Consider the following 26,312-nt stretch of genomic DNA (forward strand, 5'->3'; position numbering starts at 1 on the left):
TATTGAACATAAAATACATTTTTTGTAAGAAAATTGTTAATCATTATGCATTGTTTTGTTTTTTAATCGTTGAAACAGTTTTTTTTATCCAGTAAGATTTTGATTTTAGCCAAATATTGAAACTAGTACAATCCAAGCCTTATCTAAAAAATGACAAATATACGTTTTTTTTACATCGTTCACAATAGTAAATTTCCGGACGACGGCCGCTAAAATAGCTGAATAGACAACACTGTTAACTGAACGCAGTTCGACCGCGTGTAGATTTTAGCATGAAGTCGGCCGCTACCACAGGCATACTCAATCCAACAGCTACTTTCAATTCGCCAGATACTTTCGTTGTGAACGGTCGTGTTTCCGTCGGAGAAGTTTAAAAGGAACCGAGAAAATTTAAAAATCGAAAATTATATTCTAACTAGTGTAAGATTGTGCCAAAGCTCATATATGTACGACACTGTTGTTTAAAGTGCAAATGATAGGCACCACAAAATATTATACGTGAGATGTCAAACAGTGTCTATTGATATCAAATTAGTCTTTGCAAATAAATTAATAATATTTACTGCAAAGCATTGTTTAAAACCGAGTTGTACCAATTTTGGATTACGCGCTTCCTCATTATTGCCATTGCGACCATGGCGAATACCCACCCAGAAAAACTCTTTATGCATCTAAACGCATTGGAATTAGCAGCTATTATTATGAAAGGTAAGTAAAAGACAATGCCACCTCTGTTGCACATTTAAGGTTTTTTTGTTGAAGTCGGATAATAATATAATAATTGCCAATAACAATAATTTTCTAGTTTTCTAATTAAACAAGGCAATGGTGGGCAAAAGCATCGTGGCAAAACAGTTATGGAGAAACGGATATCTGACGACATATTTTTTTAGTGGGGAGACTCCATCCAATGGACTCTATGCTCGTAACGCCTAAGACGATGCTGTATAATCGTAACATGAGCAGTTTTTTGAGGGTGGTAATTTCGATGCAAACATATACGTATATCTATTCAACTATTTGTCGCCATCGTACTTCAGCTTAGGGGTCGTGGCGCATATGTTCGCCAGGCACTTTACGAGCTGTACAGAATTTGAGACGACGAGTCGCCAGAAATATTGAACATTTGTCTGTTTGTGGAGCTGGAGTGCCATTTGGCCTCTCAATTTGTATCCTTTTTCCCCACCGCCTGCTGTTTGTAAAGCGTCCAAAGACAGAAGTAAACCTGATAGTTTGATTTACACAAAAATTGATTTTATATATTTAGTTTGGACTTTAACTTGTACCCAATTTTTGTACTGTTTTGTTTTCATGTTTTATATTTTATGCACTGTTAATAATTAACATTTCAAAATGAAATAGTCAACAGTGGCCAACCGTTTGGATAGGATTCTACTGACCGCGCTTTAAATCAATTATATTTACTGTGGTCATAGTCAAAAACAAAACAATAAACTGATAAAAATATTTTTAATAGGGTCCAATCTTAACTTGGTATAACTTCAGGTAGGACATCTAATTGGTCACTCTGCAGGATCCAGCATACTGCATCATCTGGTTGAGTTTTTGCGATTCATTCATAAAAGTGATGCGTCATTTTACTACAATATACACCATATAGTCGCATTTATGTCCGTACGAGTATATGCTCATGTTTTGATAAGACGAGGCTTCCCACACAGGGAACGCTTCCCAGTGGACCGACCGCCAGCCAAAAGCCGCCTGTGATGATAACCTTTCGATGACTTTTGGCGTGAATATGGGATTTTCTGATGCCTCTGACAGTTAATGTCTGCGGCTTTTAAGTGAGTTTTAGCGGATTTCCACGGGAGGGTATTCATTCTTAGAAAAAAGGGCGAATAACGGGAAAACCATTGCCAATTTTTACGCAGAAGTTTTAAGAATGGATTTAACGTACGGAGACAGATCAGATGCATTAAAATTAAAAGATTTCTGACCAAACAATAGGAAGAAAAACAAAATCGAAAATGTATATTAGTACTTAGTCTGGAATGATATGTTATTTCGGGGATCAACGTTTATAAACATTTATATTTATTTTTATTCGATGACACCATGGCAAGTAAAATTTAATTACAAACTGCCAGATTAATACATACTACTATAATTTACGGAAATTTTGAAAACATTAACAAAGTCAACTCTTGCACAGGTGTTTTAGCTTAGACTTTGCAAATGACGAAGAAGGCGTAAGGTACCATAAACATTTGTCTAATTATAAATTTTATACTGAGTATAAAAACCGCTTAAAACAGGGAATGGAGTTGGAGCTAAACCACTGCTGTTGTTTGTACAGCCTGATTTTGTGGCCGCCATGTCAGTCAGTTGTTTTGAATTTAGTTTCGTTGTTTATCAGTCTAAAATTAGAATAGATAAGTACAATAAAGTGCTTATAAATAGTAAAGTCAACATGCAAAAAGCAAATCTTCCGTAATGTGTATATTATTCGAATGTCCAGACCGACTCAGATAAATGTTAAACAAATTTTGTTTGCCGTATGTGTATACGGCGTTCTAAATTGCAAAGCAAAAAAGCAAGCACTCATTTAGATTTGCCGAACTGACAGCTGCTACTGTAATTAGCTATTGGAGGAAATTATATATTTTTACTCCCGAACATATCGAAATACTTATGTAAGACGTGAAAGATTCTACTCTTGAGTTCTGAGCTTGTACACTTGCAGTTGTAATCGCGAAAAAAGACACACATACATGATCGCTTATTTGTTTTGTGATTTTATAAATTGCTAACCGGGTTGTTGGCTCCTGATGCAGTGGCTGTCTGCTGCTGAACTTGAACTGACTTTATTTGCCAGACCTGAAATAAATAACTTTTAACAAGTAAGCTGCGTTTAAGCACCTTAGTACCTGTGGAGGTCAGTGGTAAACTGACGGGTGTGAAACAGGTTTCGTTTTTGTGAGCAATGCATAATTTCACTTAACATTATCGTCTTCGTTCGATTGTACTTGGCGTCTTAAGTAGATTAAATATAACGCATAGTAAACAGGACAACGAGTACGATAAAAATTAAAAGCAAGCTAATTAATAATATGTTTGTATGCGTCCATACCCTTTAAAGTTCGCACAGCTTGTAATAAAAAATAATAGTTTGTGATTTAGTAGATAATAAAATTTGAAAAGCTGAAGGGGTACGTACAATGGCAGCTAAGACAGTATTTGGCAAGTCTGTTCCGCGAAAACAGGGGTTTTTTGAATTTGCTAATCCAAAATACCAAAAAATTAGTAACCGTTTGGCGTATAACGTCACAGACAGAAGACAACTAACTCTTTAATTTTTTATTAATTTTAGATTCACCCAATTCCAACGACCGTGATGCGGGTTTTTGTTCCGCAAGTTCGGAAAGCGAAGGCGGTGAGGACCTGGCGCACGAGCACGCGCTCAGTGGCAGTCCCGACATTGGATCAAAAGGAACAGACAACTCGGCGGACTCTAAGCCAATTGCACTTACGCGTAACAAGCGGAAGAGTACGGAACCCTCAAAAGTGGTTGGCTTGCCTACAACCACCTCTAGTTCGTTGCCTGGCCCTTCGTCCATTGCGAGTATGAATGCTACGGGTCCGTTGAAAAAACGTATACGCTATACCTCTTCTGCTGATTCGGCGGTAGTGCTGTCACCTCCGGTCATAGACTCTCCACCACCCAACAGTTATTTGCCTTCCACGTTAGGCTCGGTGCAGGAAATTATGCCAAATCCGGCTCATATATTTGTCCGACATCCAGGGGTAACTACTCTTCACAGACCGTTTCTAGCCCATCCAGAACAGCTAGAACCACTTGCACTAGTGAGCAAAAAGAATCAAAGCGTCGATAATACTGCTTTAAGAACAGAGATTTTTGCTACTTTGAATGGAAAACAGCAATCTGCCAGAAAGGTGTTGCAAAAAAAGATGCACAATGTATCAACGTCATCTACAATGTTGGACGTCAGTCTTAGCGATGAGGATCTATGCAAGGCGGGATTGGCACTTGAAATGTCTATATCGCGACCTCAACAACATCAACGCAATTACAAAAATATGACGAGGGAGCGGCGGATAGAGGCAAACGCTCGTGAGCGGACCCGGGTCCACACAATATCCGCCGCCTACGAGACGCTCCGTCAAGCCGTTCCAGCTTACGCCAGTACACAAAAACTCTCTAAACTCTCCGTGCTGCGAGTGGCCTGTTCCTATATACTGACGTTAAGCAGAATGGCTGGCGAGGACTATAGTGCTGATCAATCGGAGCCATCCATTGCAGAGTGCTTGGAAGCCGTAACATCAACCATTCAGACAGAAGGAAAGGTGAAACGGAAGAAGGACGAGTGATCTGTCCAGTTTAGTCGATAGACACATCTTAAGACTATTAATGCGACTGATTATAGCTACTGTTACTAATCATCAAGTTTGCTTAAGCTAAGGATAATCCTGCATTCAGCATTCCTACTGTTAAAAATAGTTGAGTCCACAAGTGGCCATATAGCTTTAAAAGTTTTCAAGGCTTTGTTTATTTATACAAATTGGATAAGATTTATGTGGATAAAAGGGGAAACAATTAATGTGCGAAATATACTTTTTGAGTATGCATTCATATTTAATGAACTATATTTTGATATTTTTTAAAAATAAGTACCAGCAGGCACAGAAAATAGTCAACACCAACAAATTGAAAAGACAAGACATCGTAATCGTTATCTTAAAACTTTAAATGACAATAATGTTATCAAGATTTTTGTTTTAAACAGGACTCCTAATTTTATATGTTAAAACACTAAACAAATTTAAAATTATAAGAGGAACTTTTGCCAAAATGGGTACATTTTACTATACCTTTTAGACAATTTAAGATATATTATGAATAAAAATATGTATTTTTACAGATACCTCTAAACTAAGCACCCTATTAGAAAACTATACAATGTTTTTGACAAGCAATAAACTACGTTTTTTATATATTTGAGTAATGCGATCAACTAGATTACTTTATTTGCAAATGGATAGCGGAAATTAAAAAAAAAATGTTTATAAATATTTTCATGCTGTCGTAAAGAAGCTGTAGTTTGGTTTATCCACCAAACTAAATTTAAAAACCTCAAATATTTCATTCTGTGTATACTTATTTAAGTACAATTATCTTAAACTCCCAATTTGTAATCTCATTGTTTTATATACATACATGGGGTGGTAAAAAAACTTACTTTCACCGGTTTTATTATTTTAGATTTTGGTGTGCAACAAATGTTATTGAAATTATATTTTAAGCTTTAGGCGTTACATAATTGGTTTAAACTTTCCGCAACAGAACGTATGAGTGATAAACTTTCAAGGCAATTCGCAGAGCTTTAACGCATTTCTTCTAACAAATTTCCTCTGTTATGCCTTAATTGCACCAATGCACATAGTAAAGCCAGTGAGAGTAGGGTTTTAAATATTTATACAAATTAGACTGTCCCAATGTAGATATACATACATACGCATAAGTGCCATAGAAAATATAAAAATCTGACTGTCAAGGAAATGTAATATTTTTTTCGGGTTGTGTTGTAAATTGTTCGCGAAAGTCCGTATGGGGTTGACGATGATCCATTAGTCACTCTGGTACGAGTGCACTGACGATTGCAAGCAAGCACAAAAACCAAATGGGGGTGACGATGCTAAGGAGTAATTTATGTCTTTACGTTAAATAATCTTATCGTTTGCAACAAGCTATTTGGTGGTATTATAAACTCAACAGGTGCGCACAGAACGGCGGGCGATCAATCCGAGTACATCTGAACGCATCTACGTTATTATAAATGCGTTTTGGCACACCACAGACCCCTTATCAGGTTCAGAAATATGTTTGTCAGCTTATCAAGCAGGCGCAAAGTTTACCGATATCACAGTTGGTACATGCGCACCCATGACGTATTTAGAAACAACACAGCTTGGTTACCTATGCAAATGAATAATAAAGTGCCTGAATCTAGTTGACCCAGTGCAATATCCAGCACAAATTACATCAGCTTAGAATCCGATAGAAAACAGGTTACCTTCAGCAGTTTCTGATCAGCATATAATAACTAAAGCATAGGCGTTATTCAACAAAAATCAGGTGGTTGAGCTTGCACTGGCTTTTATTTCAGTATACCCAAATCACCATGTTCGTTGTTCTTAAACCTATTTAAGCAAAGTTTTATATATACAGTATTATAACAGTTGAACAGATTTTTTACCAATCATTTAGTCAATGAACCGTCTTACTCAGCTGTTCAACATTAATAAGAGAAGCGTCAACAGGGTGGCCCTCGAAAAGCTTGCGTCCTAAAATGGCTAAATGCAAGGGTTTGGCTATTTAAACAAGAAAGAAACTTAGATTTTATACCCTTGCAACCATAATCCGTTTTAGTTTCTAAAACGCAGGAAAGCTGTGATGATTTCCGATTAATATTATTTAAAAACATCTAAATTTTGGTTCATATGCGTGTATGCTTAAATACATTGAATTAAATAAAATAAAAAGCGTAATTCTTAAGTCTCAAACAATTACTATGGTCAATAGAAATGTTTGAAATTTAAGGAAAAAAAATGAGTTTAATGTTTTTATTCATCTATTTTTTTTTAATACTTCGATTGATATATTGGGCCGATTTTAATGAAATTTAAATCCTAATTCTGAAGTATTAAACAATTAAACCATATTTGGAAGAACTGTCGTTAAAAATGTATTTGATTTGATACGTATATAGGAACCTGAGATTCCTAAACTTTTTGTTTCTGAGAGAACATTTTCGAAAATTATTAAGCAACAAAAATGGCATTTTTCTCAGATCAGAGCAAGAAGTATTTTGTATAAATTTTTTTTCGTCACAAAATTTTATATTAGAAATTTTGTATATTGATGGCGCTTGTATGCTTTAGAAAAACAACTTTTGGGAACGTTTTATGTAGACAGCTTTAAGACTGAGAGAGTAGTTTACGTAGAAACGGACAGACGGACATGGCTAGATCGACTATCTTAATAATGCTGATCAAGATTATATACTTTATAATTTTTGTATTTTTTCTGAAGGCAGCCAACACAATGTCGAATTGGAATACGTATCCCTGTATTTGATATTTAGTCAAGTTTTTTATTTCAGTTTTTACTTGTTTTGCTTGTTTTTTTACTTTGCTTACTTGTTTACTTTGACAGCCTAAAAACATTAAAGAAGAGGACATCTTTTGCCACCTGAATAGGTGTGCTTAACTAAATGTGTCGACTGCTTGTACCGAAGCAAAAATTAGCATTTGTGTAAACAATAAAAATGAAATAAACTATGGAAAGTCAGTGCATCATATGTCGTGACGAGATGTTGTTTTAGTCGGAGCAATTTGAGAAATTGTTTCGCAAATATTGGCTTTAAGACGTCTAAAAATACCATATCCATTGTAGTCGCAGCTTTAAGGTATAGTAGACGTCAAATATTGTCTCACCTGTAACAGGTGTGGGCAACGTCTATTTTGGGTTGCGCGTGTGCAACGCGTTGGTGCGAGGGTGAGCCAAATAACTACGTATCGTCTTGGCATCACATGTTGATCGTACAAACGTGATCTTTTCATTAAATATGCGTAAAAATTAGCACGATTAATGTTGCCTGCACTACTTTGATAAATAACCAAAAAAGTTCAACTCGTTATAAAAGCAAGGCTTAAAATAGAAGCCAGCATATTGTTTACACGCTAGCTTGTTTGATTTTAGGTTTTTTGAGAGTTGAAGCTATTTTAAGCTTGCCAAATGCGGGTCAAAAAAGTTTGTCCTCCTGCAGTAGCTACTACTTAGACCTTGAAGTATTTTACTTAATTCCGGCAGGAGATTATATTGTATTTCAAAATGCTTGAAAACGCTTAAATTTTTATATTGACCAGCAGGTCACCCGATCTAGAATTTTATTGATTTACAAGAGCAACAACTTATAAGTGGATTTAATATTTTGCTATTGTATTCTTGTAGCAAATATATCGTTTAAGGGACTGATCTTTGAAAACATTTGTATACAACTGGCGTCACTCAAATAGAAATGCAAAATACTTTTCGCTGCGCGGAAAGTGTGAGGTAGAAAAAAAATCAGACTTTATGTGTGTTGACGTCGGGCACAAACGCGTACACGATTGGTTGGCGCCTAGATTGCAGTGCACAAGAGACAATTTTAAAATAAAACGAGACTGTCGGGGTTGTGGCAGTGCTATAGTTGACCAAGCTAAACGTAAAAAAAAAAAATAAAGGAGAGAAAGGAAAGCCATTAGGCGACACGGCGCGACGGCTACTTTTTATTGCATGCCAAATGTAAGTCTAGCAATTGTCGTGTTAAATATATTAAAATAAAGTGCACATATCTAACCGTGTATAAGAAAATTACATAAATCTAAAATTTCCCTAAGGCACAATAATACATCTGATTAAATCAAGAGTGGCGTCTGAGGTTAATCTGCAACTCACAATGGATTTTCTTTGATTTTTCCATTGACTAATTATTGGGCCATTTGTGATGTGAGACACACATTGCCGATCAATTGTCACGTAATTTGCAGCAACTTAAAAACAGCATACCTGTCTCCGATTGCTTTTTTATTTGGAGAACGTAAATGACGTTGTAGGCATTAACCTAAAACAAGAAAGAAAGCAAACTATATACCCTTGCAGACATTGCAAAAATTAAATACAATGTTAAAATTGTTTCATTTTTTTCTTAATATTCCGATTGTTTGGAGCTATATGAGTCGTCCAATTTTAAAAATAATAAACGGACACTCCTAATGATGCTGATCAAGAATCTATATATTTTATAGGGTCGGAAACGGAAAGTAACACTTTCAAGGACTTGAAAATATGTCGTCAGTCACAACATAATTATTTATAATTATTTTTTCGGTATACTCCAAATACTTGCTTGCGTCCCTTGAGTTTTTATAGTTATATAATTTAACAGTTAAACACCGAAATCAAAATGCTTTACATAAACAATCACTACGAAAACAACTGTAGTGTTGCTAGTGCTGGGAATGTCTCAGTAAAATAATTTATATCTGGAAAACATTAGTGCGTCATAAATAAAACTGATGCAATATGTACAATAAATTGCGAGATGAATAAGTAACGTTTTAGAAGCTGTTTTTGCTATTCCATTCATACCAAGCTCAAATAACAAACACACTTAAGATTTTGGTATCCTAGGTCTCTAGAATACCACCAGATGGCAGCACTCCATTTTCTGTTTATTTTGTTAAAGTAACCACCAGACATTCTGGTAATTGTGACATCACATCAGTGTTGCGCATCTCTCATCCTCTTATCTTGAATAATGAATCCTGTCAAAGCAGTTTAGTTCAATCGACATTTTACCGTATAGGCAAGCTGACGCCACCTATTTGCGCAACTACACTTACACATTGCTACTGCAACCATATGCATCCACTTCAATTGCATTACTATCGCTAAATTCTTACCATCCCAGTGAAAAAGAATCAGCTTGGACGGTCATGCAAAAGCAATGGCGCCACCCTTTCTATATGCCCTGCTAAATCGGATTATCATCTTACAAATGAAACACAATAAATACTTCAGAATTTTAATTTTGTTAAATTCGGCCGACTATGTCATATATCATCATATATCATTGGAACAATCATAAACAAAAATAAAAAAAAACAAGAAAGAAGGCAAACTTTGGCAAGCCGAAGTTCATATATCCTTGCAGCTATTGCAAAAACTAAATATTCTTGAAAACATTAAAATTATGATTTACTTGCGTGTATATTTAAAAACATTGAAGCTATGATGATTTGCAGCTTAATTATTTGATAGTTCCTGTGGCAGCTATATGATATCGTTTTCCGATTTTAATAAAATTAAAAGCATAATTCTGAGCTGTCAAATTGATAATACGACAAAAAGAATTAAAAAAGAAAAAATACAAAACAGAAGAGTTTATTGTTTCCATGGGATCTACCTGACATAGTCGTCCGATTTTAATGAAATTTAAACTGTAATTCTGAAATATTGAACTATAACTATATGTCGAAGAACTAAAAAAAATTAAAAAACAGCAAAGTTATAATTTTTTTAAATTTATTTTTCCGATTGTTCCTATGGGAGCTGTATGCTATATATTACCTGCAATAGAAAGACAACTTTTGAGAAAGTTTAAAACTGAGAGACTAGTTTGCGTAGAAACGGACGGACAGACTGACAGACGGACGGACAGACGGACATGGATCGACTCTCCTAGTGATGCTGATCAAGAATATATATACTTTATAGGGTCGGAGATGTCTCCTTCACTGCGTTGCAAACTTCTGACTGGAATTATAAACAACAAAATTCGCTGTTTTTAATTTTTTTTTGTAAATATTATTTGGCTTAATATTTTAGAATTTCGGTTTTAGTTTTATAAAAATAGGCCGACTATCTCGTTTATTATTTTAGCATTTCTTTTATTAATTTTTTTTTAAATAAAAGCGGACAACGTTCTAATATAGATGCTATGGAAACAATTGATCGAATAGTTAAGCGGAAAATCATCATAGTTTTACTGTTGGTAAACATATTTAATAAATATTTAAACTTCAGCTTGCCGAAAACAAAAGCTCGATGGAAAACTAAAGTTAAGATATTTTTTACCGTTAAGGGAAAACATTAAAAATTTTTTGTTTTAAAATGGTAATGTTTTGGGGCATTATTATAAATGGATCACAAAATTATAACATTTAGTGTGAATTTCGAATGCCATATGTATTAAAGTTTTACATTGTTAATGTTTCTAGTTGGTTATCCGCATTTATACTACGCTGCCTTGAATCAAATATAAATAGTTATGAACTCAGTCGTTGGGGATTGTATGGGCGAAATTATGCTACTGAAATTCTTGAGCTCCGAAAATTGAAAGACCTGCTTTATACCAGAAAACAAGTTAGCGAAGAAACAGACGCAGACGCCACTGCCTGCTGGTGGACGGCATGGCAACGGCAACACCGAAAAAGGATGCAAACGAACGATGTGTCCAACTACCATATAAAAATATGCAATCAAACGAGTGTAAGATTGATCTCGGGCGATGTTCTGAGAAATCGAGAGCCGATGCTTCAGTCTGATCGTTTGTCCCTTAGTTGGACATGCACACATTCAAACATGCCGGTATAAATACAGCATTTTTAAGGCAGGAACGAGCGCTCTAAATGTTTTTTTTTTTTGGAAAAATAACCGGCATCTTCCCGTATTGCGAATTGAGCACGCACATCAGTGGGCAAGGACAGTGAGACTGAAATGCAAATTAAAATATTTAAACATTCGAAGCTTGCCTTCGTCAATTTATTTATTTTAATAAATAAGTTTGTTTGCAATGTTTACAATGGATAATCATTTTATTTTAATAAATACAAAAAAAAGAAACTCGTTAAGTTCATACGGACAGACAGATCTTGTTCACCTGTTATATATTTTTCAACGAACACAACATACCCTATTACACACTCTACGAGTAACGGAGGTAATTATAAATGGATTTCGCCCCAAGTCGCACTTCCAATCTTAAAGTGTCCTTCCTAATCCAAGGTCCACATAAAAGGCTACTGTCATTTCGTTGGTACGTAATTGATTCTGACAGTGCGAACTTGCATTGTCACTGCCTTCCGATCAGTTAGTCTGACTCAACTGGATTAGCGCATGCACATGATCATCATACATATATGATATGCGCTGCAAACTGGAAAAAGTGATTGATTTTGCGACCTTTTTTTCCAAAGGCGTCCCCAGCAGTCCCAGCTCCAGGCACCAATTTTTCGATAACATTGTTTTTCGACGGTTTGCAATTCGGCCTTCATGGCAACGAACAGTTTGTTTCGCTGGATGCTTACTTCGGCAAAACTGGTCGCATTCCGTTGACCATTTCAAACAAACGGCAGTGGCAGCTGCTGTGGAAGGCCCAAAGGCACAGTATCACCAAGGAAAAACAGAAGGAACAGAGGACAAAACCTCAATTGAAGTTTAATTTAGAATTTACCCAAAGCCACCGCACCGCGGAGGCATTGATTGCGCAGTGTTCTGTGTGACACGAGTACACAGTCAGAATATTGATAAGCTTTACTTATTTTTTGCCGGCTGGTTAAGCGGCGCAGGCCTGCGAGGACAACATCATGTTGTAAATTGGTGCGAATGCATTTGTTACTGATTATTTCTCAGCTCAGCTCTGCCCGCCAGCCCAATTTAATGCCAGTTGATTGGTCGTTTTTTGTCGGAATGTTTTCAATCTTACTCTGAATTCTTCAAACTTAAGGGAACGCCGTTTTCGTGAACTAAACTTATATCTCATTAATTTTACATATTAAGTGCTCAACCATACAACGACAAACAGACGGACATGGCTAGATCGACTCTCCTATTGATCCTGATTAGGAATATTCATAGAGTCGGAAACGCTTTTTTTAACAAATACAATTTATACAAACTCCATTAGTAAAGAAAATAATATGGAAAGTTTACTTAGGAATGTGTACCTATTGTTGTGCCTAATATTGGACCTAAAATATAAATATATCTTTATTCTTTTATAACGTACAGACATGGCAATATCAACTTGCCAAGTGATGCTGTTTAGCGAAGTTCAAACTCTGTCATAAGTAATCCATTTCATTAGCATTATGGTCCAGGACAAGCGAGGCTCCAACAAACTTGAACCATAAATAATTTGTTTTTTCTTGGCAAGCGCCTGCATATTTCCTTGGGAAATATTTTCAGGCTTGGCTTATTTAGCCGCTTTTTGCTGGCCATGACAAAACAATGTCAACTGTCTAGGGAAACACATGTAGACATAAACGTCAATTGAGTACAACCTGATCAGTGACGACTCTGGCAAAACGGCCATACTGAGTCCTTAATCGATTATCATTTTTAATAATCAATTTCCGAGGCTCTGCAAGGGGCCAGAAGCGCGGACTGGCTGGCAAAGCGGCGTCTACTTTTGCTACCCGTGCTGCTTATGGGCAGACGCTCACTTGACGTCGACAGCACCTTGACATTTATGAGCTGGGCGCTGCGCGGTGCCCTAAGCCTTAACTCCAGAGCGCAGACCTATTTTAGTTGCAGAGTACTTGGTGCAGCCATGTGTGTTTGGTAGGTAAAGATCGAATCAAAATTCTTTATTTGGATATTGTTGAAGTCCTTTGTTTTGCCTTGGCTAACATTGCAAGTTGCAACAAGAAGGAACTCTAAAGTCGAATGCTCCGACTTTTAACAATTATTATTCCGATCGTAACGAGTAGTACACGAGCTATAACTAAAGGGATTGCAGACCAAGACTTAAGGAAAATTATTTGGTTCAGGAGAAAGGGCGATGAAAGCGAAACACTTCTTTTTTTTTAAGCTCTTAATCGGTTTACCGGCTGATTTTTGAAGTTAATAGCTTGTTAAACTCGAGAATGTTTCATCTTCAAGATAAAATAATACAACTATTTTCGGTTTTCAGGTGTGAATTTTTTAAGAATTAATTTATGTTGTCGGAATTTCAGTTTTACCAATTTATTCAAAGTTTGTCGAGTTCTAGCGCCTATATTCGGAAACCTCCTTAGCAGAACTGGAGATAAAAAATAAAATTGGATTGAAAACCAGGTGAAAAACGTTATTTAACGGAATAAGACCCCAAACCACCGATGAGGTTTTAATAAATTTGATAGACAAGTGGTTTCGAATAGTGGTTTAATAGTTAAACCTTCCAGAGTTGAAAAAGTAAAGGGTATATTGTATTCATTGAAAAGAATGTAACAGACAGACATGGCAAGATTGAGTTGGCTATTTATCCTGATCAAGAATATGTATACTTTATAGGGTCGGGAAACGTTTATTTGTTACATTCTTTTCAACGAATACACTATGCACTCTTACTTTACGAGTAACGACGTGGTTTTAATAAATTTTATAAACAAGTTTTTCGAATAGTGGTTTAATAATTAAACCACCCAGAAGGGGTGTGGCTAGTAATAGTTTTGTTTTAAGTTACGGGTCTCCTGTGCGCTTCCAGGCACTCATAGCTCGCTCCACAGCCGTACGGCCTTCAAAAGAACGTTGCAATTAAAAGTCGCAAAATTATCTGGCAAAGTGTATTTCATTACCTCGTTGTTGCTTTTTAACCATTTTGCTGGATTCGATTACCACTTCCCAAAGCTTAATATCTCCACGGATATTCACAATATCAACACAATCGGGCTTCATTTGGTACTTGAAGTGAAACAAGGACTTGTTGTTTACAAAAATCTCGTAGTAGCTATCTCGGCATACAATTACTATGACAAAGGCGCCGCCTGGTCTAAGACTTGTATTTAGGCGGGACACTGTACAGTTCACCCACTCACCATTTAAATAGGCACGTCTTGTGATTATAGCCTTACCGATTTTATCATGTCTACTTCGCAAGAAGCAGGGGCTAAAATAAAACGAAACTGTCGGTTGCGGCCAAATTTCCTGTCCTTTCTGGAACGCTATACTGAACCTTTGGGGCATTAAACGTACACGTCCTTCGATTCGAAGTGCACATCCGTCAACGAGGATCTGATCTTCCAACAGCTTTCCATAAAAGGGAAGGGGAAGGCTTGTCTTATACAAGTACTTTTTAGATGACATTTTTGCTAGAGAAGACAAGACAATCCATTCGCTTTGTAGGTTCTGTCCATCCTGGAGAAATTTTGTAACTGCCGTATCGTATAGATATGGAATAGGTCGAGGCAATGAATGAGTTAGGCGTATAGGATACTCTGACACGTAGTACGTATCGATTACAATATCGGAAACATCCCCAAGAACGTCTACAGCTTCAAGCCACCGATAAGGCATACGGTGAATATATTTTGCAAAATGAAAGCCATTCACTGAAATGAAAAAGCACTCCTCAGTAAGCAATATTTGCATCCAAAAAGATTTTCCACGGTTCAGTTGAAATGTTAGATATGATGAATTCTCCTCGGGGCCCCACTTTCCCATTAGCCGTGAGTTGCGCGTAATATAGTTTTGAGGAAGTCGTGATCCTATTTGGAGCAGCACATCACAGTCGTCGCATATTTCACTTCCCTGTTTTGTCAGAAAATCTATGGCAAAATGCTCACATGCACTAAGAATCATTCCGTGAAATACGAAACACAGTCCTGGCCGTGGACATTGGATAACCATAAAGTGTTTGCGCCGGTGTGCCGCTGAACGCTTTTCATAGAACAACGACATAGCATCCATGACGCGCCTTAAAGCCACGGTCCCAGCTCCAGGATAGACGCTCATAAACTTGCTTTCCATTTTTAACGTCTGTGCATAACTATGGAATAGTTGAATAAGATAGTTATTAAATATAAAAAAATCGATTCCTTACCTTAAATAGAACATATATATTTTGACGCTATAGTAAACGACACTCAGCCACACTCAAAAAAAACAGTGCTGAATTAAAGGACGTTCGTTCTTGTTTTAAGCACGATGGTCTTAAATATTGCATAGCACACTGGGCTAGCGGGCCCGAAATTTGGCCACAAGTCGGTTTTTTTTAGAAAATTATTAAAATAAGAATGTGACCCTTTTTAATATACATAAAGCTAATTTATGCCAACATAATTTGTTTTTTTTTTTTATATATTTTTAAAAATTCAAGCTTATGCAATATTGAAAAAAAAAACAAAAAATCTAGTGAAAAGATACTTAGCTGATCAAAATGCTTTAGAAGTCTTTGAAATTGATAAAGGTACCCTCCGAAAAGGAAGTGATTCCTTGAAATATAAGTTCGTTGATCAATTAACTACCAAAATCACCCGCCGATTTGGCCCGGTTTCGATATAATTTTCGAGAATCGCGGTTTTAAGTATGAACTGAATTTGAAGGATAAAAGATTTAGAAGTCTTATCCAGCACCCTGCCCAAAAAAATGCTGCATCCCTTATACCTTCTTATACAAGAACTAATCACAAACACTAAACAAAAACATATGTATAATAAAACATACACTGAAGGATCGTAAGGCGTTTTTATGATGAACATTTAAATATTTAACAAATAAATAATTGTTTTTTAGACATTGAATAATGTAGATGCAAAGAAAATGAAATTAAAACAAGAACGGAAGAAAGCTTCGGAAAGCTGAAGTTCATATACCCTTGCAGATATTTCAAAAATGAAATGTTTTTGAAGGCTTTTAAATTTTGATTTATTTGGGTATTTGTTTAAAAATATTGAATCATAAAATCATGATTTTCAGCTCAATTATTCAAACGTTCCTATGACAGCTATATGATATCGTTTACCGATTTGAATAAAATCAAAAGCGTAATTCTGAACTATTAAATTATTACTGTGTCGAAAAGAATTAACTTTATTTTTTTTTTTTAATTATGTAAGTCTTCCCATGGGAACTGTATGATATAGTCGTCCGATCCGGCTCGTTCCGACTTATATACTCCCTGCAATAAATAGACAACGTTTAGGAGATAGCTTTATCATGCTAACAAAATTCTCATTTTAGTAAAATAAAATTCTTGTTTTAAGTACAATCATGTCTAAACTTAAGAGCAATTGAACTTAGTACTTAATCGTACTAAAATCGAGAATTTTCGGACTTAATAAATTTGATTTGAGATCAGAATTTCGATACCTACAACATTCAAATTGATAGATTAATTTTTTTTATAAAAGATGCCCTGTGTATTCAAAACATAAACAAATTTCAAATGTTTTAACTATTTTATGTGCCCAAATAAGTGCAATAAATAATTCCAACATACAATATAAAAATTTGGTTGTCGTACCCGTAACTTTAATTGTTAACAACAAAAAATGTTACATTATTTAAAAAAGATTATTAATAAACTGCCTATAACTTAGTTATTGTCGGCTTAACTATTGAGACAAGAAAAATAAAAATATATAACCCTTTAGGCTGGTTTTTGGAACCACAAATATCTAGAACTCAAAAGTGTCCAAAGGGTTGTGATAGACGCGCACATTCTTTCCCTTAATAAGTGGGTTTTGTTCCAGCGTTACATTCCATAGTTTAACATCACCTTGTATGTAGACGGCGTCAACCAGCCCAGGGCTGACTTTATATTTAAAATCCGTCATAAATATCCGATTGACATACACCTCATATGCAGTTTTGGTACACACGATGGCCAAACTAAAAGTTCGACCGGGACGGAAGTTTGTGTCCAACTCAGAACGTTCTTCTTGTGCCCAACCACCATCAAGCCAGGCATTACGACACACCACCGCCTTTCCGATGGCTCCGCTGCTTGCTTTCGTAAAGCGTGGATTTAAGTGGAATGCTATGAGTGGATGTGGCCAAATATCCTGCCCTTTTTGTAGGTTTATATAGAAAGAGTGAGGCAGCAGGCGAACTCGTCCTTCAATCTTTAAGCATCGACCTTCGACCAACGAATTTGGCGGCAGTGCCCCATAATAAGGCAAGGTAAGCGCAAGATCATTTAAACTGTTGGTACTCTTTGGCGGACTGCCCGACTGTGTAATCGGGGCGCTAATAAGGCACCACTCATGAGGTATTTTGACAGTCTCCTCGACGCTAGAATCAATTTCATTACCATCATTATCTATGTGGAGCTCAATGTTTTTCGCCTCCGACTGGGGAAGTCGTTGAGGATAGCTTAAGACCAAAGTTCGCTGCATTTCTACGTTACCCACATCGCCTTTGACTTCCAGGATTCGGACATCTCTATAGGGAATTCGATGAGTGTATGTTGCAAAATGCTGACCATTTACCGATATCATATAGCACGCATCAGTAACAAGTACTTGAATAGAGAACTTGTCGCCGCGACTTAAAAGAAAGGGCAATGCCGAGGAAACTTCCTCGCTGCCCCATATGTCCTGCACTTTGGTGTTACGAACAATATAGTTTTGGGGCAACCGTGGATTAATGTGAAGCGCCACATCTCGAGTCTCGTTGTTATGAACAAGATTGATGGAGAATCTGAGGAGGATAGGTTACAGTTTAAAAATAAGTCCCATCGACTTTTCATTTAGCTTACCTCTCGCAGTTTACTGCTAGATAACCGGTAACGGTGAAACTAATGCCTTCGCTTATTTCGCCAATTTGGTCGTTGAAGTATTTTGGCACTGCATCTGCATATTCGTAGAATGAGGCCTACAATGCGCATTCCATGAACAAAATATTAAAACCATGGGTTAAAAATAATGCAACTGAATTCTTTTTTCGCGAGTTCATGGAAAATGTCTAGAAGAGACAACATAGCAAGTGGTCGGGCCTACTGACTTTGAAATCTAGCACCATATATGGGTCGCCAACTCAATTACAATGTAATCGATTTAATGCGTACATGTACGTTAATTCTTTATCATCAACATTAATTCATTTAGTGTTGAAAATATATTGTTGGTTTTTTTTTATTGAATTTCCAATTTTATTCCATTATAATTAGTCATTTCCTACATATAACAACATTTAGTTTCTATACAAGGTGAAGGAAAAACCTCATACAAATGTTCACTGCGTGCTTACCTCATTCAAGCCGCCCTTTTTCGGTTTGGCACAACAGCAAAGCATTTTTTCACACAAAACCATTAGACACATTTTAAATCCGTTGGAGTTGACAATAACCTTAAACTAGAAAACTTTATGCCCGTCTTTGTCAAAGTAGGAATATCTTTATATCGACATGATACACTAGGTTAAAAATGATTCATCAACGTCCTTGTCTGCCGCGCACTTTGAATTCACTTTTAAGTTTCAATATTGAGCTAAATTTGCGACTACAAAGTTCTAACTACAAACTTCAGAAGCCAGAAAAAATATAAATAAAAAAGTTCTTTTTGGCCGTTATTATTATTTGTTCGATTGTCTCCCGTTCTGCGAATGACTTGCTCGAAGAGAACGAAAACTACACCGCTATGAAAACGCCAAAAAGCTTTTTGAACTCGCAAAACAAAAGTCCCTGTATACCGATTCAAAATAAATGTACAAACATAATGCAAAGCAAGCAAGCCGCTGATTCAGCTTGTATCAATAGCTTATCGCCAAAGTAAAACATGTCAACAACTTTACATAATTACAGAAAACTGCTTAAGTTGCCTCGTCTGAAAGTATAACAAAAAATCGAAGCTTGCCTGCCTGTCACTTTTTTTTTCCCGCGACTGTGTTGAACAGCTGTTTAAAGCTCCCCTAACAATGCGAATCATGGGAATTACTAACGGGCACGCTAAATGTCAGAACAAAGGCACAAAAAGAGAGGAACGTGAGTACAAGCATGAGAATGTACTGACTGGGTGCCTCTCTCTATGTAAAAGCTTGACACCGATTGGAAAGGCACACATATAGGAATACACTTTAAGATAGCGGTAAAGATTTCGGATTACGTACTTCAAATTCTTTACCATCCACCACCTCGATGTCGTTGAAGCAATCCAACGGTGCTTGGTGCCGCCCCTCCGACTGCTGAAACCTTAGGTGCAACTCTTTCCTTGTATTATCAAAGGCATCCACATTTTGGCTACATTCTGCATGCGCCTCAAATGCTGCAAAATCGATGTCTGTCCTCCGCTGCATTGAGTCAGAGTTATTTAGGGATTGACGCAACCAGAACTCCTGGCAATGAAATCGAAACAGTTGCAAGCGTCGCTTGATGCGGTAATAGTGTAAACTTCGCTCAATATTAAAGGCGTTCTGCCACAGCGCATCAGAGAGATCGACGAGTTCGCGAACGGAGTGGCAGACCAGGAGTATTAGTGCCGTCATACTAACCAAATGAAAATAGGGTTAGAGATTTTACACGATGCAGATGCGGTTCTGGGGAAGCTTACGCTCTTCTCTGCCTCTTCAGTTCTCTTACTCTCTGTGTGGGATTCAGCGCGTACTTGACAGTATGTCTATTTGTGAAACCAATTTCGTGTGGCTATTGCAGTTTATTATGCCGTACTGTTCTGAATTACTTTTTATGCTGGTCTGGCCGAGGCCACCTATGGCTTAAATCGTTTTATCGACCCCGAAAATAGCTATTCCAAATTTGATAACGTGCGTTGTCCACGCATACAAACGTTCCTATGCGTGGGACATTCATATATATATATATACATTGTTCATACATATGTACATACATACCTACTTTTCTACATATTTCTATATCTGTAAAGGCTGTCTGTCACAACTTTGTTATCGAAAATGCTAAGGCTATTAGTCACCAATAAAATACCACGACTTTTGCGATGCGCAGCAATTAATTTACATTAACTTACCTCCTCGTTCATAAACCGCTGATAGGTTTCTTCCTCGCAACGTTTCCGTTTTCCACAGCAGCAGTTCATCTTGACCTCTAAAGCAAACCGATTTTAAGAAAATAAATTTCGCTACATTTGTGCATTTCACGACTAAATCATAATCGCAGGTCTCATCAGTCGATCTACAAGTGTTTGCTAATTTTGTCCAGTGTTCATTCAAGATGAATGCTAATATTAAAATATAAACACTAGTTTTTCAGTCTTAGAATCACTGGGACAGTTTCATCTAAAAATAAATCACAATGCTCAATTATAACAACCGCTACCCGTCGCGAAGCTTTTCGAACTGATATTTTGGTTTGCACATTTTCAACAAATGAGTGATAGACTCAGACAACGTGGTGTGGGTGAAACGGAGATACATTAATATGTAAATAAGCATGAACATGTTAATTTTTCTCAGAATACTACTAAATGTTTTACTTTACATTAAACGAAGGAGTGTGTCAATTACATTTTCAATTAATGAATTTCTTACAACTGTTATAAAATGCAATAAAATGTTTTTATTTTAGCTCACAACAGAAATAAAGCAAACATACGTCGGCAAAGCGAAGATCATATAACCTTGGAACTAAAACAAAATTGTTGAGTTCTTTAACGACTTTTTAACGATTTTCATAGAATAAACGTATAGAATGAACGATCCTTTCAACATATATTTTCTACCTGCAATAGAAAAAAGCTTACGAAAAAATTGTATTCAGACAGCTTTAAAACTGAGAGTCTAATTTTCGTAGAAGCGGCGGGACAGCAGGATATGGCTTTATCAACTTGTCTAGCGATGCTGACCAAAAATACTACGGCAGCAAACTTTATACTGAACTTATAATACTCTTTGTAAGGGTAACAAAAGAATAATGTGGATTCCGTTTTCTTAAAATTGTATAGACTGCAAAATAAACTTTTCATCAGCTTATATTGTTTGCCGTGAAGGTCAATATCTGATTTTAATTGTTCGACTTCCAGTAAGCGTGGTAAAAATTATTGATCTAGTCCAAGTATATACACCGCATTTTTTTTAATTGCTTAGGTAGGTAACCAAAAATAAAAATAAAAATTGTACTTCAACAGCTAAATTAATAAACTAAATCCAAAACATAATCTTTCCTATATGTTCTGTTTGTTTCTTTAAAGTATGTTGTGCATTTTATGTTTACAAAGTCTTAAAGGTTAATTTAAACATATTTATTTAACAAATCTCAAAAAATACTTAAGGGCTTATTAAAGCAAATTAAGAGTTTACCAAACATGTTCCGTTTTTAAATAGTTGCACTATTCTTATTTATTTATTTACAAACTGTAGGATTAAAGTTTGCACTCTTCTTAACTTAATACGATTTGTGAACTTTAGACATTGCTTATGTTAGTTTTAATATAACTAAAAAAGATGTAACATTAGCGTGTACATTGTACACAGATAATTTTGGATAATGACGGCACTTAGCAGCATAAATTTTTCAAAAATTAACCAATATATTTCATATGATAAATAAAATCCATTTTTTTTACTCAACGCTGACGTGTCGAGCGCGTACCCATGGCGTGCTGCGATTTAGGAGAAGGTCCTTTATAATACTTTGATAGGGTCTTGCTGGTGCGGGTCGGGCGATTGGCACTGCTACTCCCTTCCAAAACTTTTTCTGCATCTGCCTTTAATGGTAAATCATCATCTTCTTCCCACCGATCGCTTTTTTGTTCTTCACCGCCAGAATCCTCGGTTGCGGCATTTGCCTTGGATTTACGGCTTCGGCGGTTTCGCGACGAGGAAGAACTAACATCGGTACGATCCGATTTATCACTGAAAATGTTATTAAAATTTAAGATGTTATCCCCATTCAAAACATGTTTAACTCACTCTTTAACCGAAATCTTGTTTTCTTCACCAGCTTTTGAGCCACGGTTTAGGAGAGCAAGCTCTCGTTCAGCAATGGCTTTCTTGTGCTCATCTGCTGATTCGGCCGCGCTCAGCTTTGTCGTCGAATCTGCCAGTTGCTTTACTGGTTCTTCCTGCTTGCCCCGCTTCAGCTGCTGCTGATGCTCCTGGGCCTGCTTTAATGAACGTTTTAGGGCACTTCTAAGGGTGTCGCGTGAACTCTCAGGCGCAACGTCTTTTCCTAGCTGAGGGAGACCAATCGCCTCCAAAAGCTTTTGGCCAAGCGCAGCTTTAACTTCCGATTTGCGAATTATTGCAGAGCCTGCTTTGCTATCTTCAGTATCCCCAACCGTTTCAATCTCTGTGGCGGACTCAGTTACTTTAGTGTGTTCTGCATTTTCGGCTAGCACTTTGGAACCGTTTGTGGCTTCCGAAACGGTACTTGTGGGTGCCTGGGAAGGCTCGACAGTACATTCTTTACTTGATGATCCTTTTTCAGTAACCATTTCTGGTAGTTGCCTTAATAGAGTTGCTTCTGGACATTGGTCTTTTGGCATCTTCAGAGTGTGTGGTTCCCTCTTCTTAGACACAGCGACTTCAGATGGTTTTAACGATTGAATGACTGTCTTCCGTCTTTTGACAATTTGCCGTGCTCCTGCAACTAATGGTGGTTGGGTTTGTGGAGAAAAGTGATCGGCTTCTAAAACGGCTTCTAGTGACGGTTGGGGCTCAACCAGCTGAATATCCTCCAAATTAACTACGCTGCTAGAACCACTGCGCCGTCGACGAGTATTCCGCTGCTCTTTCGATTCTTGTTGCTGCTTTAGCAGCGAAACTAACGCCTCGTTAAGCGCGTCTGCTGGATTTGATCCGAATTGTGAAATGAGCATTGCGTTGATATTGGATAGTTCGTTACTAACATGAGCTGCATTTGAAGTTGTAGCAGTCATGGTCAGGCTCGTCTGATAACCAGCCGATAGATCACGGACACGCATCTTCCTTTGTGGACGTTTTACTGGTGAAACGCTAACTGCCTTGGTGTTTCGTAATGGCGGCGGTTCTTGCTCAGTTGGACTGGAAGGCACTAATTGAACCGACGTCTCTGGCGGCAGCTTGTAAGGCATTGCGCTGGATAAGTCAGCTAGGTTTAGTATATCTTTTGTCGTCTGCGAAGTATTGGTGGCAGGTGTTGACGCGATAGTTGAAGAAAATGACTGTTTGTCCTGTTGTTGAACAACCGACAGCATGGGGGCCAAATATGGCCCTAACAGCTGAGTGAGATCTGTGTCTTGTAGGAGATTGTTGTCTGACATAATAAGAGCAAACTTTGAACTCTTTAAACGTGTCATTTGCTCATCGCAATTTTCTGTTGTCACTGGCCACTTTAGTGCCTTGAGAATAAGCATCAACAAGTCTGGATCCCTTATAACGCTTCCCAGGGAAATCGCATCAGTTAGGCTTCTAACAGTGGGTATTGGTTTTGACGGAGCTTTAGCTTGCGACTCAATCGATAAAGTTAGGTCGAGAGTTGCAGGCATCGTCTTGGGGATACTGGGCACAATTTTCTTTAGCTTTGTCGGCGGTGTCTGGACAATAAGTTCGTCATCTTCCTTTTTCTTTTTTGGCGCCGCGAAGATCATGTGCTCCGGCAGAGCTTCCTCCACTGAAGGTTCGTCTACATATTGGGGTACCAGGGTAGTTGTAACCAATGGCCTAATATCTTCAGCTATGTTTCGGCTCTGTGCCGACTTAAGCAGTGACACCTGTCCGCTACGTATTGCTTTAATGTTTTTCAATGTATTTTTTAGATTTCTACTTTTTTGTTGAAAGACGTTGCTGGGAAGATTAAGCATTCCTATATTGCTGAGGTTGGAAGTTGACTCATTAGAAGCTGTGGTCTCCTTTCTGGTACACGTCCCGTTGTTTTCTTCTGCTAAGTCGTCTTTGCCCACCGCAGGCACATTCCCAGTTATGCGTCCATGCGTCTGAATGAAATTAATTACTCCTGCCGGCGATAGCTTCGTCTCTAGACTGTTCTTTGTGGAATTGGAAACCGATGGCTCGAAATTCAGAGGCACCAAAGACGGAAGATGCTGCATAGAGCGCTGTGCGATTGACATGGGGGCCGATCCGTAGCGACTATCCACAAAAACGCTGTTGCGACGCACCGGCACATTATTGCTATTTGCTGTTTCGGCGGCATTGCCAATGGCAGAAGGTGAGGAACCACCAGCTAAGCCAGTTTCGCAGTACGGGTCGAACCGTGACTCCCTGGATTTACTGGTGACCACGAGAGTATCCCGAGGGCGACCGCCCGCCTGGGGCTTGGACACTGACACTGCGATAGAAGTCTCTGGTGCACGGGTCAGCATAATGGGTCGGAATTCATCGATTTGCGCCTGGTTTTTCTCGTTTCGCACAGGGATCTGGGAGGCGGGTGGAACGCTGAGACGTGCTGCAGCTGCTTCTCTCGCATTCTTTGGCTAAAAGTTTAGATTGGTTTGTGAGCTTTAAGGTGTCAGAAGTAGAAAATTGCAATTAAGTTTACCAGTGTGCTCAATAAAAAGTCCTGAAACACAAGCTGAGTGTGTTTGGCTATATTCGAGAGCGATGCCGTGGCCTCCACCTGTCGGTAACAGGACTTACACAGAACTTTTGGCAAGGGATCATCTTCAGCCACCTAAAATGAAGTGAATAATGAATTATTCCTTTGTAAGCTTGTACGTCTTGGGTTGGCGTATGAAAGCCTATCCATTTCTATACACTTTTTGAAGCTTTCCACTTAGTGGTGACATCCAGGGCTAGCGCACAACAGTTTTGGTATTTTTCCAGGGTCCGTACTAAATATGCCGTAGCGCGATCGAACTGCCTTAGTTTGTGTTGAGTTTCTATTTACTTACATTTAGGTAGAGATGGCGCGATATTTTATCCTTTAAGCCTTGTGTCTTGAAAATAAACACACTCTCGACCACTGAGTTTGTTTTGCTCTTTGTGTTGGCCGCGCAAATGCGGCATAAGTGCTCAAACTGAGCATCCATATTTGGAGTTTCACGCTGTGCCTTCTATTTTCAAACTTGGAGCTCCACACGCAACATGCCTTGCTGCTGGTAAAATACAAATTGCATTTGTGAAAATCTCCCACGGGTGCGGTATAAACTCACACACACTGCTATTTGTAATGTGGCTTGCCTTGCACACTGCTTCGTTTTCACAAATTTTTCACTTGCAATTCGAGAAAGTCGTCGCGCGGCCTCTGAGAGCGTGCAATACAAATGGCAGAATGAAAAACAAATAATAACAAACTGTAACTGTATTGATCGTTGAAAGCAGAGAGCTCAAATCCGCAGCGCTGAGAAAGAGAGAAACAGCAACTGATCGATCTCGCCCTCAAACTCACATTTCGGTTTTTTCATTTGTACGTTGTCCGCACTCGCTATGCTATGTTTTTGGGAAAAAAATATTTCCACTTGAAATTATTATTCTATGCTTATTATAGCGTGTTTCAATTACGCTGAACGCCTCCAACTTGAGACCCGGGGCTGTGCGTTAATTCTATCCACTTGAAATAAACTTTTGCCACACCGATTTCACCAGCACTTGCGTTGCGACGAGAAAACGAAATAAAACTGAGCGAAATAAACGCTGCTGCCGTTTGCCATTACACTCACCACCCACCCATACTAAAGCATTCCCGCACGCACACTGTCGCGCGCCGACGGCTTACTGTACAGTGCACACTTCCTCTTCCACTGCTCTCGCCTGGTCTGCGTTGTTCGTTGTTTTTATGAGCTCGCCGTGGCCTTTTGGTCTGTGGTGGTGTGCGTGCTGTCTGACTGTTGCATGTATTACACTCTTACACGAGGTTTGTTTCTGTTTTTCGAGCGCTTATGCGCGTATTTGTGTGAGTGAGGGCCTGGTATCCGTCTATTTCATGGCGCACAGCCAGTTTTCCGCTCTGTCTATATGGCCCCCAATGGCATATGCGTATTTCGTTGGTTTTAAAGGCCAGATACACAGGATCTATGAAAATAATTTTATAGACCGGATATCTACAGAAGCTTTCCATACACTCTTAAGTTTAGACTACATTTAATCAATTTATTTATCACCTTGTAATTTTGAAAGTGGT

The 26,312-nt window shown here is 37.8% G+C and overlaps 4 protein-coding genes across 8 annotated transcripts; 1 reads left to right on the forward strand and 3 right to left on the reverse strand.

Annotated features, from left to right (window-relative positions):
- Positions 1–210: 210 nt before the first annotated feature.
- LOC108147815 lies at positions 211–4,981 on the forward strand. Its single transcript, XM_017274564.2, has 2 exons — positions 211–708; positions 3,332–4,981. The coding sequence occupies exons 1-2, from the start codon at positions 636–638 to the stop codon at positions 4,348–4,350; spliced, it is 1,092 nt and encodes a 363-aa protein (XP_017130053.1). The 5' UTR covers positions 211–635; the 3' UTR covers positions 4,351–4,981.
- Positions 4,982–11,247: 6,266 nt separating this feature from the next.
- LOC108147796 (galectin-9B) lies at positions 11,248–20,318 on the reverse strand. Of its 2 annotated transcripts, none has more exons than XM_041708681.1 (3): positions 20,266–20,318; positions 14,143–15,332; positions 11,248–14,082 (listed from the first exon to the last, which is right to left on the reverse strand). In XM_041708681.1, exons 2-3 carry the CDS (start codon positions 15,311–15,313, stop codon positions 14,027–14,029), a joined length of 1,227 nt encoding a protein of 408 aa, XP_041564615.1. In that variant the 5' UTR covers positions 15,314–15,332; positions 20,266–20,318; the 3' UTR covers positions 11,248–14,026. The 2 variants fall into 2 exon arrangements, with proteins under 2 accessions (XP_041564615.1, XP_017130028.1); XM_017274539.2 differs by lacking the exon at positions 20,266–20,318 and adding an exon at positions 15,387–15,581.
- Positions 16,795–20,594, reverse strand: LOC108147806 (galectin-9). Of its 3 annotated transcripts, XM_041708679.1 has the most exons (4): positions 19,834–20,002; positions 19,394–19,769; positions 18,045–18,160; positions 16,795–17,986 (listed from the first exon to the last, which is right to left on the reverse strand). In XM_041708679.1, the coding sequence occupies exons 2-4, from the start codon at positions 19,766–19,768 to the stop codon at positions 16,963–16,965; spliced, it is 1,515 nt and encodes a 504-aa protein (XP_041564613.1). In that variant the 5' UTR covers position 19,769; positions 19,834–20,002; the 3' UTR covers positions 16,795–16,962. The 3 variants fall into 3 exon arrangements, with proteins under 3 accessions (XP_041564613.1, XP_041564614.1, XP_017130040.1); XM_041708680.1 differs by lacking the exons at positions 19,394–19,769; positions 19,834–20,002 and adding an exon at positions 20,266–20,594; XM_017274551.2 differs by lacking the exons at positions 19,394–19,769; positions 19,834–20,002 and adding an exon at positions 18,536–19,152.
- Positions 20,595–21,561: 967 nt separating this feature from the next.
- Positions 21,562–25,808, reverse strand: LOC108150078. Of its 2 annotated transcripts, none has more exons than XM_017278041.2 (5): positions 25,581–25,808; positions 25,084–25,436; positions 24,732–24,863; positions 22,166–24,666; positions 21,562–22,108 (listed from the first exon to the last, which is right to left on the reverse strand). In XM_017278041.2, exons 2-5 carry the CDS (start codon positions 25,219–25,221, stop codon positions 21,820–21,822), a joined length of 3,060 nt encoding a protein of 1,019 aa, XP_017133530.1. In that variant the 5' UTR covers positions 25,222–25,436; positions 25,581–25,808; the 3' UTR covers positions 21,562–21,819. The 2 variants fall into 2 exon arrangements, with proteins under 2 accessions (XP_017133530.1, XP_017133531.1); XM_017278042.2 differs by having other exon boundaries at positions 25,084–25,284; positions 25,345–25,808.
- Positions 25,809–26,312: the final 504 nt, after the last annotated feature.

The sequence above is a fragment of the Drosophila elegans genome, unplaced genomic scaffold (genome assembly GCF_018152505.1).
Source record: "Drosophila elegans isolate 14027-0461.03 unplaced genomic scaffold, ASM1815250v1 contig_35, whole genome shotgun sequence".
Taxonomy (NCBI): domain Eukaryota; kingdom Metazoa; phylum Arthropoda; class Insecta; order Diptera; family Drosophilidae; genus Drosophila; species Drosophila elegans.

Coding starts and splice junctions, on each gene's coding strand:
- LOC108147796 (XM_017274539.2), bottom strand. Junction 14,083..14,142: donor GGTTAAAAAGCAACAACGAG/GTAATGAAATAC, acceptor GTTCTTTTGAAG/GCCGTACGGCTGTGGAGCGA.
- LOC108150078 (XM_017278041.2), bottom strand. CDS start 25,221: ATGGATGCTCAGTTTGAGCACTTATGCCGCATTTGCGCGGCCAACACA. Junction 24,864..25,083: donor CGCGCCATCTCTACCTAAAT/GTAAGTAAATAG, acceptor ACTTCATTTTAG/GTGGCTGAAGATGATCCCTT. Junction 22,109..22,165: donor AACAAGATTTCGGTTAAAGA/GTGAGTTAAACA, acceptor TAACATTTTCAG/TGATAAATCGGATCGTACCG.
- LOC108147806 (XM_041708679.1), bottom strand. CDS start 19,768: ATGACGGCACTAATACTCCTGGTCTGCCACTCCGTTCGCGAACTCGTC. Junction 18,161..19,393: donor TGGATGGTAAAGAATTTGAA/GTACGTAATCCG, acceptor TGCGCATTGTAG/GCCTCATTCTACGAATATGC. Junction 17,987..18,044: donor CTAGCAGTAAACTGCGAGAG/GTAAGCTAAATG, acceptor TATCCTCCTCAG/ATTCTCCATCAATCTTGTTC.
- LOC108147815 (XM_017274564.2), top strand. CDS start 636: ATGGCGAATACCCACCCAGAAAAACTCTTTATGCATCTAAACGCATTG. Junction 709..3,331: donor AGCAGCTATTATTATGAAAG/GTAAGTAAAAGA, acceptor TATTAATTTTAG/ATTCACCCAATTCCAACGAC.